Source organism: Apus apus, chromosome 13 (assembly GCF_020740795.1).
Source record: "Apus apus isolate bApuApu2 chromosome 13, bApuApu2.pri.cur, whole genome shotgun sequence".
Classification (NCBI taxonomy): domain Eukaryota; kingdom Metazoa; phylum Chordata; class Aves; order Apodiformes; family Apodidae; genus Apus; species Apus apus.
The window spans coordinates 11,203,659-11,221,051 of record NC_067294.1 but is presented as its reverse complement, the minus strand read 5'-3'; the positions used below and the strand labels follow the sequence as shown (position 1 = coordinate 11,221,051).

Sequence of the window (17,393 nt, the reverse complement as noted above, 5' to 3'; positions counted from 1 at the left end):
GGAGATGAGGGACCAAGGCCACACAACAGTTCCTCTCCTAGGACATCCCTTAGCTCCTGACAGGGCTTCAGGGATGGAGTTAATTGTGTTCCTCTCTCTCCCATTACTGACCACTGCTCCTGCCTCCCACCAGGTTTGGATGGGGAGAGGAGACTCAAGACCTTCTCTGCCTCTTTCTGCAGGCATCCATCCTGCTGATGTACCAGCTTTGGGTAACAAACCCATGTTAGAACCAACCATCAACTGCACCACTTCTTGTGGTCCATGGAGGAAGCAGCCTCATGGGCCAACACAGCAAAGCTCCAGCAGTGGGACTCACTCAGACACACAACCTGACTCAAGAGGACACATTATTGAGAAGCTCTGCTGTCAGAAATAACATTCACTATAAAATATATTTTTGGTTGGTAAAGACCTTTAAGATCATCAAGTCCAACCATCCACGTTTTGTCTCTGTATGAGGACTCTGGGAATAGCAGCCAGGTTAAATAATGGAATATTTTCTTTGCTTCCGAACACAACTAATTCAACCAATTTGATTCCTTGTTCCCTCAACTTGCTTCTCATTTCTCAAAGTCAAGACAAGATTAATGAACCCCACACAGTACTGCTGGAGGGCTCTGCATTTTTCAATACTTTTAGCAACAAAAATACCTTCAGCAACAAAATGAGAAAACTAAAGCTGATAAAGCCAAGTTGGGAAGCAATTAACATCAATCTAAAATTCTGCTGTTTTGGGGGCTTAGGTTAAAAATAAAAAAGCAATTACTGTTGTGACAAACAAATAATACATTGTTTCTCCATAGTTGATTTAGCAAAGGGAGTCTGCTATCACCAACAGCTACAATAAAAAGGCTCCATAAAAGCTATTTACTTGCACTGACATCCTTATGGTCCTTTCTTTTTTTTTTTCCAAAAGCTGATTTCTCAAGAGCATAAGAGCCTCTCCCCAGCACCTGAGGAAGCAGGAAACCTCAATACAGAGCAAAGTTCACAGAACAGCCCTGACCACTCTCAGCAATACCCAGCCAAGTTGCAGAGGTTTCTCCTTGTTGCCCAAGGGTGTGCAATGAACCCTGGCTCACCCAGTCCTACCAGTAAATGCCAAGCAGCTGCTCTTCCAGTTCTCCCCTCCCAGCTATGGACTTGAAGAGCTGCTAGTGCTGTAGTTTGTATGGGAATCCAGGTGTCACAATCAGTCTTGAAAATTTGCCCAAGGTCCTACAGAGAATTTGGTGTGAGGACCAGAAACGGACCTGGCCCTCAAATCCCAGAGTACAGCCTCTTGGCTTAAAATGCTAATAGAAGTGTTTAAAAAGCTGCTTGAAATGCAACTGTGCAGTCAATATTTAACACGCAATAATAGGTGCTTGTCCAATGGAAACATCAGCCAGCAAATTAATCTAATTCTGTGGCTTTTGAGAAGTGTTCAGATTGCCTCACTAGGAACTGCAGCTCCCCAACCTGTTGCACTCCAGTGAGTGCTGGGCTCAAAGAAGGGAAAAGGCACCGGAATGGCCAACCACACCGTTTAGAACTGAGGCAGATTTGAATCATCTGTGCTCCCAGCATTGTAAAGGGGTCAGATTTAGCTGCTTCAAGATAAGGAGGGACTGGCCTGCCAACGGGAAGCTTTATTTCATTCCTGGCTACAGGGAATGCTCTGCAGTGAGATGACTGGAGTGCTACCAAAGGTCTAGGAAGGATTTCATAGTCTTTAATAAGGCTGTTACTCACTGCCTGTGCATGGCATGTTTGCAGCCTACACTGGCAAGTGCCCAAGCAGAGCAGAGTCCTCCCAGTTCAAACTGTATTTCTCAGCAAGGTCTGCAAGTGCCATCCTTGGTACACAGAAGTTCCTCTCACAGTTTTCATGGGCAGAGTTACCATGCATCTACACACTCACTGCCTGGTTTGTACACAGGAAAACAAGAGTCCATGAACTCCCAGGTGACTTCTGTACACACAAACTATGTCTGCTTTAGCTGGCAATTTGGCACAGAGGGAGCAGATCAAAGCAGCTGACACTGAGAACCCTACATCTCCATGCTATGAAGGATATAGAGTGTCCAAAACATCATCATGGCAGGATGTTTTGGAATAGATTTAGCCATGCCTGAGTGTCCCCACCACACCTGAGTATGGAAGCTGCATGGTTTGAATCCTCATTGTGGACTGCAGAGCTCATGGCCCAGAGCTGCTGGATTAATGTTTTCCAAGAGGAATGCAGCCCCCAAGTCCCCTTGCTAAGTGCTGTGTGATCTGAACTGATACACCATGTGTTGGTCTGAGCAGGGGATTCACCTGACTGCTGCTCTGCACTGAAATGCAAATGTAGGCACAGAAACACAGACAGCACCAAAGGCAGCTCTGAGCACACCTCCCTTCTGTGCCCAAAGAGATTCAACCTTTTCCCACTTTGTCCGAGACTGTCAAAATCATTTTGTATGAAAGTGAAATTGTCTAATGCACAAAAAAGAAACCCAGAAAAAACTGAAAGAGAGAAGTTCAAAAATGTTTCAGAGTTTTGTACAAATCTACCAGAACCCTGGGCAAGCACCTTGTCACCACCAGGCAGGACACCCTGTGCCAGCTCTGGCATGTGACACACACTCAGTATTCCACATCTCAGCCAAAACCAAACAAACAAGCAAACAAACAAACAAAACCAAAAAAGCTGAAATCAGGGCAGATAAAGGAGAAATGAGCTACTTATTGGCAGCTGACAAGTAAAGATCTCAACCCAAAAATTCATAGTTTGGAAAACGAGGGAGTCAAAATAAAATCATGCACCTGCCCCGAAGTCTGTATATGCAGTCACACCAAGCCAAGGACTGTGTTAGCCCAGCTTGGAAAGAGTCCCTAGGAGCAAAGGAATAACATAATTCCTGCAGTGTAACAAAGTGAGATTTGACCACAGTGTTTGATCAAAACAGCTGGGGAATGATGAATCAATATTGATTCAGGAGAGCTTTCAAATTCCCATGGATTTTCATTCATCAGATCCCCAGGATAGCTTCTGTTGCCTTCTAACTTCTAAACAGAAAGTCAGATGAAATAGTTCACCAAGAGAGAATTTCCTCCTCAGAGATGCCTCCCACTGCCCTGCCAGGGTCAGAGCACACCAGCTGGTCTCTAGGAGAAAGCTGTTTTTTCAAAAAAAATTTTTTCCTAGGCCTGTGCAAGGGGTGATTTCCAGAGGAAGATGATCCCCAGCTCTGCCCGTGCTCTGGCACCACAGAGCACCCAAACCTCCTTCCTCTCAAGCCCTCTCCTTGACTTCAGGTACCTCACATGTTGAAAAATACCACAAGTAGAAAGAGGAAGCCTAATTCTGACAGGAAACTGTTTCATCTGAGTTTGGGTTTTGGGTTGAGGGGAGGGTGTTGCTGGATATTTCTTCGGACCACAATTAGGGCCAATACAGTAAAAACCAAAATAGGAAGAAACAAATAATGATATGTAGGTTCCTACAAATAAGGAATTACAAAACTCTGATAGATCACTCAGAAACATATGCTGGGTCAGATCTACTCATTGTCTGCCTCCACTGGCAGCAAATAGCACATTACTGAAGAAATACATAGGTAAATATAATGTCACACTTCCCTCCCAGGTACAGTATCCCTGTGCCCAGGCACCACCTGAGCCAGTTTCTCTGTGCCCCTTGGTGTTTATGAACTGACACATTTTCCTTCTATGAATGATGGAATGTATAATGGGGATTTTTTTTTCACCACTGTGAGAAATAATTTTTTTCCTAGTGTCTATAGAGGAAGGCAGAGATTGTAGGGAAAATTGCCCAGTGTCAGCACCTTAATTCCCTTTGCTGAGAACCAGCAGTAGCCCACGCATTTAACTACACCTCTGGTATTGAAAAGACAAGACAAATTTAATTAGCAAAACACATTAGCTCTCAACATTGATTACTGGGTTACAAATGTGACCTGCTAAGTGTGCATTAAAGCAGCAACCTGGAGCTGCTGGTGACTTTCCTGGCACTTGAGTAGGTGAATGGACACCAGAGGTGTGCTCTCTGCTAGTGCAGTGCTTTGAGTGGGCTTGTGTAGAACAGAAATTGTCTCTGAGACAGCAGAGGTGAAGTTGTAAGATTTTAGACCATTGAACAAAAAAACCACCTTGGATCAGACTTTCAGCAAGCACAGATGGGCTCGTGCCTGGTCACTGATTCTACTGCAAGGGAGTCATTGTCTTGGCAATGCCACATCTGACATTTACACCAACAGCAAGATCACACTACATCCTCACAGAAGCTCCAGGAAACCCCAAACCAGGCATTGCTGCATGACCTGAGACCTTCATCTACAGGCAAACAGAAAACAAAATCCTGCAGCTTTGCTAACACACTGCATGGCTGCTGCCCCCCTGCAGCTCACCGGCTGGATGAGACATGGTACAGGAGGAGCCCTGTAATTTATCCTACCTCACATTAACATCAAGTTCTTCCATCCCAGGCAACAGGCATAGGTAGCTGGAAGTTCAATGTCCATAGAAGAGACCTCATCCTGCAGTGAAGAGAGTTAGAAAGGACAGTTATAAACTAAAGGGTGCACAGTTACCCCAGCAAAGACACCCACATGCTGTGTTTTACCCCTCTGGCCTGGCTTGTCTTGAAAACAGAAGTCATGTGGACATGTCAAAATGAAGTCATACAGGATAGAGCTGTCATAACACAATTTTCTGTTACCAACCCAGGCATATTTGTATCTCTCAACTCTAAGGTGCATGCCTGGAAGCACAAAACCAAGCTGAAGTGACAGACACCCCTCCCTGGCTGTACACACAGCACCCACTCACCCATAACCCAGGGCCAACAGTGCTTCAAGATCCCAGTGGGATGCTGGCTATAACAAAAATAACAACTAAAAAATAATCCCCTTTTATGAGCTTCCAGTTCTTCACCTGGAACCCAAAATCAAACCTCAATCAGTCCATGATCCTTACTTCTCCTGGGAATTTCTGGGATTTAGATTCCCAGAGGACTGTTTCAAATGCAGCAAGGTAGTAAAATACTGCAAGGACTGTTACATTGGTACAGGGAAAAGGCTCCTCTGGACAAACACTCAGTTTCCATAGGGGTCAGGAGCAGCAGCTTAGGCAGAAGTCATAAGAAACAGCACACAGAATGCAGAGCACATCTAAGACTGTGGCTATCAGAGTCCTCTGCACACATGTCACTTGTTGAGAAATCCCATTCTGCGTATTGCCTCCTCAAAATGGTAACAGCTCCTTCCCTCTAATTGCCACAAATGAGTTAAGTAGGGAAATCATTTTAAAAGACACACACCAAAACATTATACCAGCACACACTGCATCCCATGCTGCACCCAGTGAGCTCAGGGTGTGGGTGTGGAAAGGGGCACACACAAAAATCCTGCCCTTCTGGGAGTGAAGCCCCCAGTGACCTCAGAGGAATCCAACTATATATGTTTTCAAAAATCTCACAGCTGAAATAGTCTCATTTCTAGACATAAATGTAAGCAACATGATTACTAATTCTTGAAACTTGTTATCCAAGTCTGAGTTTAAGAAAACACATCATGTTGTGATTCTGGTGGCATGGAGGAGCTGAGCACTGTGATTTAAGTGACCTCTTCCAGTCTGTGCTTACATTCAAAATCCCACGTTACACCACACACACACAAAAGCTACACTGGATCTCAGAGTTTTCATGGTAACTTCCAAACTTTCACAGCTACAAGAAGTAGATTAAATACAATCAACTGAAACAAGCTTGCCAAACCTGGCTGGGAAAATAAAAGCAAGAATGCTCAGTAAATTAGTTTCTGTTTTTACACAAAATTAAAACATTGACTTACCACTAAATTAAAATAGGTTTCCTGTGGACCTATATTGTACAGCTTTATGAATACTTAATAGCAGTGCTGTAATTACAAAGAACTAAATTATTTGCAGCTCAAGTTAAAATGGATGTACTTACTCCTGGTAACATTAGTGATATAAATATTAATGGGATTTTTAACTCTATGAAAATTTCATCATGTCCAAAGAAATGAATGCATCGTCTTAATCAAGGGTTCATGTGTTTGCTGCTGGTAATCCAGTAAAAGAAGAAAAGGGGTAAGTTTCTGAGCTCTTCAGACAGTTGGTTGCCCCATGTGATGTGTCTCCAGAGAGCCAAGGAAAAAGCCATGTCCATGGTGCTGTTATTAATAATAACTCAAATGCAATAACGTCATTGTGGTTACTTGGATTCAAAGGAAAGGTTGTAATAATACTGACTCAGACTTCCTAGATGCTATGCCAAATCTGCACTGCAAATGAACACCCACCATTCTGGCCTGGTTCAGTGTTTACCAGAATTAGTACTTCAGTAGGCAGAGACTAGACACAGTTCTGCAAGACTCAAGACAAAAGGGTGTTTTTATCTAAGGGTGGAAGCTTTCAGAATTTGGCCACTATTTACAGCCTAAGCCTTCAACTGTGTTTCTAAGAACACTGAAATCTGGTGAGTTGGAGGCTACCACTGCATCTCGCGAAAACACAAGTCTATAGAGTTTCTGATCAAGTCCATTCTGCCCAAGAACTGACCTCCAACTTTAATTTAGGGAGAAAAAATTCCAAACCACCTCTCCTGTGCTCCCGCAGTTCTTCCATAGGACAAAACACCTCACAGCCTGCTGGGACTGCTGCCTGCCCAAGATGCAGAAAGAATACCCTGGAAGATGGGATTTAAGGATGTAAAAATATAATCAATAGACTCTGAGCTCAAACAAATATACAAAAAGAAACCAAATTATTTCATCTCCAAAAAGGTTTTAAATGACCACTTGATTCCAATCATTCATTTGGCATATAGGTTGAATTAATTTCTATTTATTCTGAAGGAAATATATCAGAATAGGTCGGATACAGTGCTTTGTTTCAGATGGGGATAGGAACATGTTCTTCCTTGGCCTGCCATTTCAAAAAGGATAAATATGAAACAAACAGAATCTTGATAAACCACAGTCAAAACACATGAGATCTTGAGTCACCTCCTCTGCCTTCAGCACAGTCTGTGAGCACTGGTTACCTCTGTCTCACAGCATCCTTCAAAAGCAAGTAGTCATCTCTCTTTACAGTGGAGGCACAAAGAGGTTGACTGAACCCCACCACGAGGATTCAGAGCAGGGCAGAGGCAGCCCCTGGATGTAAGATACAGGTATGAAACTATCTTAGTGTTGACATAGCACAGATATGGCAGGACGAAAATCAAATTCAGTTGACACTGATTGAGGGGAAAATGTTCCCTTGCTATGCAGAGGAAGAGAGGCTTCAGTACTTACAGTGGGAAGTTGTGAAACTGTTTTGCTGCAGTTCGTGTCTGTTGTGGGTCTGAATTACAAGGGAAATGTGTGTATGTGGGGAAGCCAACAAGAGGACAGGGTAGGAATAAGAGAAGACAGAAAAAATGTCACCAATCTGCACTATCCCAGTCCTCCGTGCTCCCTTCATTATCAGGGTTTCAGAGGTGTCTTGGGAAGGTTTCTGAAACAAGCAAAACTGACAATTTCAGTACAGAACTGTTGTCTTCTCTATTCATCAAAATGCAATTTTCTGTGTAGGCACCAGCAGCTCTGGTCCTTCAGTCACAGCAAGTATGACACTTAAAAACATGGGAAGACTTCTTTTACTTCCATTAGTATTTTCTTCTTTTTTTTTCTTTTTTTTTTTTTTTGTTTGTTTATACAGTAGAAATAACACTTTTGGTACAAAGTAGGAAAAAATGAAGGTCTTTTGATAAAACTAGGAATTTTGAATACAAACCCCCCAGGCTCACTGTGGTCTTAGGTGTGTTTCTGGCAGCCACCCCATACACTGTGTGACAGCCAGCAACCACATTTCTTATACTATATTTCACATATTATTTATATTTTCCTATAATTCTTTATATATTCCCAATCTCTGCAACCTTGAGGAAACTTTTAAAATAATTTGTAACATTTTTGTCCCACACAAGCATGTTTACCTTCTTTTTCCCCACAAATACAGCAACAAGCAATGTTTGAGTCTGAATAGGCTATGCATTCACAGCATTCCACTCCACAGCCCTCTGGGATCAGGAACATCCCACCACTGAACAGGAGACCTGTGGTATTTGAGGGGCTGTAATTTCTTTCATCTTTCCCCATATGATAAAGCACATAAACAACAAATAATTAAAGGACAGTAAACGAAAGACATTTAGCTTTTGTCAGCTTTTTGGTAATGGACTTTAAAATTGGATCTTCCTTCCCTTTTGCCTCTCCCCATGACACTGCAGGGGTTAGACTTGCAGTCATTGGAATCTCAAACCAGAAGGAAAAGTGATGTCAGTACCATGTAATAAAAGCCTCCACAAGTTATTCTGTAAATGTATCTGGCTCACTTAGAGGGCCTGGTGCTGTCCTTTGTTATGAAAGTGATTACTCATACTCAATTACGAAGCTGTTCTCTGCCTAGGAAAGATAACAGTGACCTAACACAGCCCTTCCACCATCCAGCCCATCACACACACATTCTCTTCAGCAGAAAGGAGCTTCTCTGCTGTTATGCATGATGGTGATGGCAGGCACAGGGAGCCAGGCACATCACTGCAGCCAGGTCCTTGTTTTCCTAAACATAAACATCCAGCAACCAACAAACAGCTCATGAGCAGTCCCTGCTCTATAGCATGGGCTGAAGGCAACAGTCCTGCAAACCCATGGTCTTCCTCTCCCAAGCTCCAGAGCAGCTAAGAGCAGCCCCATTCACCACCTGCCAAGGAACTCAAGTGGGGCTCCCAGTCTCACAGGTTTCTCATATGAGGTTTCTCATACAGATCTGGTTCTGGCTTCTGCTCAGACTGGGTCCACTCCACTGGTCAGAAAGGAGAGTCTGGCTGAGCCTCCACATTCCAGATAACATCTCAAAATTAGTCTTCTCATATGTGTTCTCTTTGGCTTTGGTATCAGGGACTGGAATGAAAAACCCACCACTTGGGTTATCATGAGGGGCTGAATCCAGTCAGTGAAGTAAAATGGTTTCACTCTTTCAGGTGTCAGAACAAAATTAATTTTGGTAATACCTGTAAAATGGAAGAAAAACTTTTTGGTGATATGTCAGTGCACATCATGCTATGATGGAGACATCTACAATAACTGAAACTTTCTATTTTATAATTTAAAAACAAAACAAACAAACAAAAAACCCCTAACAAACTTGGAACCCTTAAACTAAAAAAACCAAAACCAAAAACATAAAAACCAACAACAAACCAACCAAAGGACCCCAATAAAAAATAAAAAAAAGGTATTCACAAAGAACTGTTCTCCCAGAGAAATGTAACTGAACTCAGTATTCTTGGCAGTATTTTCACTTCAGCAGAGCACAACATTTTCAAATGGAAAAAAAAAAAATACAGGCACAGCATCTCCAGCAGGCTTGACATGGCAGCTCCACAGACTTCCCTTGTGAGGCAAGAGATCCTCTTGTTTTATCTTCCAGTAATCACTGCCACCAAAAAAGAGCAAAACAGATTTTACCCTGTGTGTATGACTAGTTCTAGTCACCACTGCACAGAAGTCTGGCTCTGACTTGGGAAAGGCAACCCAGCAATAAGCCTCAGGACGGCTGCATTGATGGCATTCAGGGAAACCAGAAGCCATCCACCTCTCAAGATGAGATCAGCTGCATGCTTATGTCTCACTCCTCTGCCTGACACACCACCAAGTCACCTCAGCAGATGCTTCCCTACCTCTTCTCCTCCTGTACCTCTCCTCTTCACCTCTGCAGTGGGGAGGGGGTAGGAAGGGAAAAAACCAGGACATGAATACACCAATGTATCTTCCCAACCAAGCTCTAGAGACTCTTGGGGAAACTTTACTCACTGGCTTTAAGGTATTAACAAATCATTCATTTCTCAGAAATCATAAGGAGCTAGCTGGTGGCCAACAGCTAATCCTGTCTCTTAAGTGACCACAAACTCACCTGCTCTATGTGGTGGCCTCAGACTGGAGATGAAAATGTCCCACTAGGTAACAGCAATAGCCACACCAGACTTACAAGGCATTGCCTTTGCAAGGCAGTGGTTAACTGAAACACTGACACATTCTTCATCCAATGTATTCCCATCCCACTCAAGCCCAATCTAATTCCACTTTCTGTTACTGCTGAGCTGATGACAACAGAACAGTTGAGTCATTCTCCTGAAAAACCTACACCCCCATTTCCTGCAGCACTAGATTGTGCTGCTTCATCATTTGTGACACCTTAAGTAAAGTCACAACTAGGGTGGACAGAGCAATCTGAAAAGTCCATTTCTTTTTACCTACAGATGAATCTCACACTGTTTCTTCTGCTCTACTGCACCACAGAGGAGAGAGATGGTAATAAAACCCCCCTATATTCGCTCTCTGAGTGTCTCACGCCCTCTGCAAAGAATTGGACTTATCACTGTACTTCTTCACCTTCACTCATCTCCTTATAAATGTAAGGTTTTAGCTTAAGCCTTTCCCTGTCCTTTGCCAGCTTTGTCTTTTTAGAGCTGAGTGTGACATGCAGTGATGGTGATTTGATACGGTCTCTGCCTTCAGTGTAAATGTCCTGAAGAGACCTGTTGTTACTGGGTAACACGGAGCAGTCGACTGATAAAAAAATATGTCGTTGATTTCTGGAAAGCCTGATTAGCCTTCCTGTAGAAATTGCTGTTCCCATATATCAGACTATAAGTTCTTCGAAGTACAGGGAGTCATTTAGCTTTCATCCTGTATTTGTGATTCCTGATTAAGGCCAGAGGAATAATTCTAACATAAATAAAGACACTACTACTGTCTGAATCTGTGATTTCAAGAGGCTCCTTGCTTTCTGCAGTGAACATCTGCCAAATTAAAGCTGCGATTGAATCAAAAAAAGCTGTTGTTCAATTCCTACCACATTTCACATTTGAGGTTGTGATTTTTATCATTGCTCCATCTTCATCTTTTTCAGAGAAGGAGAAGTTGTTAGTAGAGGCCAGCTGGACAAGATCTTCCCGGGCCATATTAAAATGATTCTGTGGAGTGACAGTCACCTCAATCCAAAGATAATTTCCTGCTCATCACAGCAGAGCAGTCCAAAACCAAAAAGAGTTGTAAGAAAACATCCTTGATAACACTTGAGGAGTAGGAAATACCAAGAGTGATCCAATTTGTTCACTCCATTTCCACCACCTGTTTGTGATAGCGGCACTGCCAAGATCTTCCACAGCACTTGCCTTCTCTCTCACTGCTCTCTCTTTCTTCCCCACGAAGGACAAAGCTGATAGGAAGTCTCTCAGTTGTCTGCAGAGACAGATTTCTGGATTGATTTTAGTCAAATGTCACTCCAGCAGGTTAAAATACAGCATTTTGTTTAAATGGAGAAAAATAAAAATATATACATGACATGTCACCTGCAAAAGAAAATTAAGTCCAGCCTTAAATAGAAGAGAGAAGAAATGTCCTTTAACAGAAGGTTTATTTTACAAAACTGTTCTTTAAATTCATGGAGAGAGACTCTGGCCTGACAAACCAACCCACAGGTTCATGTTCTTGAGGGACATGGCCTTGCAGGTGGCACATGGGGCATGGCTGAAGCCAGCACCTTATGCTCACCTGTTTGCAGACAGATGGACTTTTCCTCATTGTCAGCCTGGCCCTCACGGCCTCTCAGCTGCCCCCCTATGCCTTTCCAAACTTACACCAGGCTTTTCTGAACTTTCAAAAATGAAATTTTAAATTCCATGTTTGAGTGCTGAAAAAATACTATCAGACACCCAAATAACAGGGCTGTTCCCTTGGAAAGGGCATATGGAAGCAATTTTGCCTACCTATTCTCTTGGGCCAAATATTTACAGCAGTAAAGTTTCCAAGATCTGTTCCAGGGTGACTTTGTTCCAGTGCAGAGACATCTGTACAAGATCCTTATGTACATCACGCTACATTTGCATAAGAGGTCTAAGAGAAGAAAGCAGCTATAAAACCTGCAGGGTTATTTACTGTGACAGTAGCATTATGAAATTTCACAACTTGCTGCTCTCATCTTTAACAATTACCATCAATTGGAACCAAAATGCTCCAGGTCTTTCACTGCAATATCAAGCCCTCAGCACAGGAAGCCAAGAGAAACCTCCAACATGAGGCTTTGGGTCTCTCAAAAAGACAGAAAGATACAGAAAGAGGCACCAATCAACAAATGAAGGCAAGAAGGGTGGTTGGGTTCAAGAAGCACACCAGGTGAAACAGAGCTTTCCATGACACTGTCACAACTGGCTTTGTGTTTGTAAGGACAAGCCACAATGTTAGTGCTCCTCATCACCACGAAGGACTAAAAACAGTGTATACGTGTTTGACAGGACTCACACAGGGCTAAAACGTTTCCTTCTTGCTCACTTGTCATGCAGCATCCCCTTCATTCACTGTAGATGTTCCCTTCCTAGAAAATACACTTTGCAGCCGCTCTGGTTTCAGGCCGGCACAGGCAGGTCAGGGGGCACCCTGCCCCGCGCCTGCTGTCAGACCAGCTTTCCTCCTTTTGCCCTGATAAGGGGAATAGGCAGCAGAAAACGCACTATAAATATTAGGAACCATAGAAACCCTTCGGCTCTGACACGGTGTGATGGCAGCGAAGGTGACACACAGCTTGCCGGGTGAGCTGCACAACACTCGGCGCTGTCAGCAGCTCAGCGCTGCCTCCGCTGCTGCCCTCACACGGCGACCCGGAGCTCCCCACAGCTGCGAGCAGCTCTACACTGTGCCCGAGACCCTTGCTTTTACCAGTCCTCTAATGAAGGACCAGCCGCTGAAGTGCCCTCCTACTGAAAACCACCTTTAGGGCCGCGCGCTGGTGGCCTCGGGGCAGTGACCAGGTCACCCCAAGGCAACCCTCTGCTTCACAGCAGCTGAAGCCTCCAGCTTAAAAACTTGCCCTGCTCCGATGCAAGCAGAGAATGACCCTCGGGAAACACACACAAGCCCGGGCACTGATGCCGCGGGGCGGGCAGGGCACGTTCCTCCGGGACAGCGCGGGGAAGCGGCAGCGACAGGCACCGTCTCCCTCCTGCCACCCGGTGCTGGAACGGCACAGAAGCTCCCGGAGCCGCTCCCAGCTCCTGCGAAGCTTCCTATACGCGGCCCGGCTCTTTGCTTTGACAATCGTGCAGGCAAACGTTTTTCGCCGATAGAAACAGGACCAATGTTTGCATTCCCGTCCTGCCTGCAACCCCGCTGGGGCAGCGCTGCGTGACGGGGCCGAGGGGGGAACTGTGAGTCAAAGCAGATGAGCAAGCCAGGATTCCTCAGCGTGCTCTGCAGAGGAGCCCTCGGAGGCTGCCGCCGCACTGCGGGCACCGCGAGTCACTCGCAGCACAGCGAGAGGGACTCGACTGTCACTCACCTTTGGCGCTGCCTTCAACCCCTGCCCGACTTCCTAGACAGGGCATCGTGCGGTGGACGTGTTCCACTCCCCGTCTGGAGGTCACACATCACTATAAACTTATCATGTTGGGAAAAAAAAATTCCTCTGCTTTATTTGTATTGCTGCCATAAGGAGGTTTTGTAGCCCGTGAAATGCAAGCAGGAAATATCCTCCTGCTTTGAAGCCCAGCGCTGAGACACATCAGTGATTGCCTTTATGGTCCTGCAATCCCCGGACTTCAACAGAAACAGGAGTGTTCCTGGCCTAGGAACTTTTGTTTGTTGTAATTACTTCTGTGTAACTATGACTAAAAAATCAGTAGGGTTGTGCTGAACTGCATCTTCTGTGATTTCAGCTGCCCAAAGTGTTTAAGTGAAGCTTCATATCTCAGGCATTAAAGATTCCCTGTAACTTCTGCCTGACCAAAGTGACTATTGATGGGAAGTTTTAGGGTGCATCTGTCTGAATAACTTTGCAGCAGGGGGCATCTCACAGAGGCTTGGCTGGAAATTTATAACCCACAGGGTGAAAGCCTACAAGCCCAGACCTTAACCCCTCCTGCCCAAGAGGGCCAACAGACCTGCTCTGACATGAGCACTGCCCTGGAAAAAAAATAAACCAACAACAATAAAAACAAAAAATCCAAAACAAACAAAACAACCAAAAAGACTCACAACAGTCTCTGCAAATAGGAAGTAACACACATAAACTAATACAGGTGTGAAGCTGTTGCCAACAGACACATCTCTCTGAGCCAGGGCACTGATCCACACTGCTCAGCTCATTGCATCACATTCACACTTTCTCATCAACTTTCTTGGTTGCCACAGTCAGACCTGAGCCCAGGAGGTTTCTGCTGCCCCTGCACTGGGGTGGGAACACCATGACTTCATGGGACATTTTAGAAAATGAAGCAGAGACAAAACCCCCAGAGCTCAGAGCTGCAGATACATGTAACCAACCCAACTGATGCATGTCTCTCCTGCCATTTCTTCACACTCCGTTAAAGGATGACAGCTTCTGGATAGAAAACAGCTGAGTATGTTCATCTTAAACCTGATGTGCCTCTGGCTCACTTCAAAAAATTAGTTAGTTAAGCAGCAAGCTAAAATAACCACTGTTCCCAGGAGACCCTGTGATTCTCCAGATCTGCACAACACACATAAAGAGCTATAACCATATAAAACAGCTATTAGTTTTTCTGGTTAAGAAGCTGAAACCATCAAGGAAAGTCAAAAGGTTAATTAATTAATTACTTTTTTAAAAGGTAGAGATGATCAAGAGGGAATATGCTGTAATACATGCTCACCACACAGGTTCTAGTGTTACCTACAGAAGAGTTTGCTCCAAATATTTCATAGCAGTGACAGAACCACTTTGAGATGATGGTAGGCACTTACATATTGCAGCAATAAAGTAGTGACCTTCTCTGGTGGTGGTCAGAGGGTAAGAGCCAAAGTATGCATTTTTTCTTGAGAGAAAGCAGTTAGAATGATCCTCGTGGGTTCAGTGTCTAACTAGGCTGTGCCAGCAGCCATGCTCCTGCCCTCACACTGCAGCAGTCCAAGGCAAGGGGACTCAAACAGGCTCCACCAGCTCATCACCCCAGCTGGAAGCAATGGATGATCCCACCACGGAGCAAGTATTTGTAAGCCAGGCTCAGCCCTGCTGGCCTGTGAAGGAAGCCTGGGGCCAAGAGCTGCATTGGCAGGGGTTGAGCAGAAGCTTGGGCTGGTGTGTCCCTGTTTAGGAAGCATTATTCCCTGCCAAACTGTGCTGAGCCAGCACCTTCTGAGATGCTGCTGATCTTTTGCATTTATTTTGAATTACATTACCAAATTATTCAATCTTTTCCAGGCCATTAAAAGTAAAGAAAACAAAAAAAAACCCCACCAAACTTGGAGCTATGAGACCTTGAGGGTTGACCCTGGAGGTCATTCTTTGGTGGGCTAACACTGTCAGCCTTATGCCACTCCTGATGGGAAGAGGGAAAAGTATAAATGAGCTCATGGGGGAAGCTGCTTCCAAATGGTTATTTCCAAAGTAAGAATGACAGGACTGTGAGTTCTCATTAGCCAGATTTCCCAGGTAAAACAAGCTGTCCAGACACTAATTGTGCTGGCACCAGACACCTGGCAGCTGTAAGATGTCATGTGGCTCATTTTCAGCAGTTCCACAGAGTGGTTGTTTCTACCAGCACACATACTTTGAACAAGTGCATTTTTCAAATTCTGCTGATTTCAGACTGCTACTACCTGAAAACATCCTCAGGCTGGTTTCTCTCTATGATTTACCCTGTGCCACTGCTTCCCTCAGAGCAGGGGAAATGTGGTAACTGTGTCCCCACTCTGCACTGCTAGTGAAGTGCCAGCTGCCTAACTGCCCCCTCTTATTTTAGTTCTGTAGAGTACCAGGAGATCCCCAGAGGAAGGAAGGAAATAACGAGGCAGGACTTGAAGGTAGAAGGCTTCAGTCCCCTTTCTGGTGATGCTGGAGGGACTCTTGGATGTGCATCCCACCAAGGATGAGACGTGTCAAAGCAGCAGTTACCCTGGACCAGGCATCAGCTGGTTGGTGGGTTATTCCCTCATCCTGCAACACCCTGTAGAAGAAGTGATAAGCATGACCGCATTTGGCCACAGCTTCTACATGAGACATCACGGTGCTGCTACACTAAGAGGAAACCTGCACTGGAGCAGGAAATTGTGAGCATGGCAGCTCTCTGTGTTTCAGAGAAGCAAACAGAAAAAAAGCCAAAGCAGGAATTTATGAAGAGACAGATATGTGCATTAAAGAGTTCAGACAATACTTAATTAGTGCCTAAACAAAATGAAGGATGTAAACAGGACAGAGTGATAGCCACTGGGTCACAGTCCTGCAGCATGGAGAAGCCTCCATGCCATCAACCCCACAGGGAGGTACAGGTCAGAAGGCAGAGCTGGGTACTATTTAAGAAAACAAATGGTAAAGAGAAGTACAGGGAAGCTGGTAGCTGTGGGTATATGGTAAAAGCTTGGAAATTGTTGTAAGTAGGAACCAGTGTAAACAAATTTGTAGGCTGCAGAAGAAGTTGACTTTGAGCATATTGGGAAAGACATATTAAAAGTTAAGCTGATCAGCTAGAAAATGGCAGTTGTTGAAAGTGATTCAGGAAAAGCAGACAGGACCAATGAATATTTTTTGGAGCCATACCATGTGTTGATGAACTCTCTCATCCCCACAGATATTAAAGAAATGTTAAACAGCAGTTACTAATAATAGACACTTCAAAATCAGCAAGTCCAGATGTCACAGTTTTAGCCAATAACCAGGTGACAGATGCTCTCTGTTATTCCCCCACTACATTCTCAAGGGAAGATAAAAAGAGAATATGGGAAAGACTTTAAGGTTGGAGGATAAAAAACAAAGCAAAAACAACCTAGAAAAGGTTTAATGAAGTAATATTAATGATGGTGAAATACAAATATCTACCAATATGTAAACATGGAACCCCCACTCCTCAGTTGGCAGCTCCTTCCTGACCAGAAAAGTCCCAAACCAGACTCAGCAGCAGAAGGAAGTCCAGTGTCCCAATGACAGTCCTCAACTGCCTTAGAGTGACTGAGCTGGTCCTAACCAGGGAGGCAGGAGAAGATGACTTGTCTTGGTGTACAATGTTCTTCTCCAACAAGAAAACACGATGAGGGAGCAGCAGAGGGAGTGATGACAAACAAACAGCCCTCACCTCACCCCAGCCAGCACAACAGCCAGAGAGGAATGATAATTTCAAGAGGGCAATGTGCTGATACAGAGCTGTCTGGATTGTCTGCACACAATAGCCAAGGTGAGATGACATATTTGGAAGCCCAGATAAAGGCAGCATTTACAGGATTGAGGCAATTTGGCCTTGGAAAGAGATTATTCTGAAAAGGACGGGGGTCTCTGTTTATCATCAGCTAGATGCAAGTGCCTACTGCCATTTGTTGTGGCTAATATAA

The 17,393-nt window shown here is 44.4% G+C and overlaps 1 protein-coding gene across 3 annotated transcripts in view; it reads right to left on the bottom strand.

Annotated features, from left to right (window-relative positions):
• The window catches only part of HTR4 (5-hydroxytryptamine receptor 4), a 107,954-nt gene that overhangs the window by 71,795 nt on the left and 18,766 nt on the right, over nt 1-17,393 (bottom strand). For all 3 annotated transcript variants that reach the window (XR_007890802.1, XM_051631250.1, XM_051631251.1), the window contains exon 2: nt 4,445-4,526. Coding sequence is in view for 2 of the 3 variants with exons in the window: in XM_051631250.1 (XP_051487210.1) it covers nt 4,445-4,470 (26 nt within the window). In the remaining variant the exon portion in view is untranslated. The remainder of the gene's footprint in view (nt 1-4,444; nt 4,527-17,393) is intronic.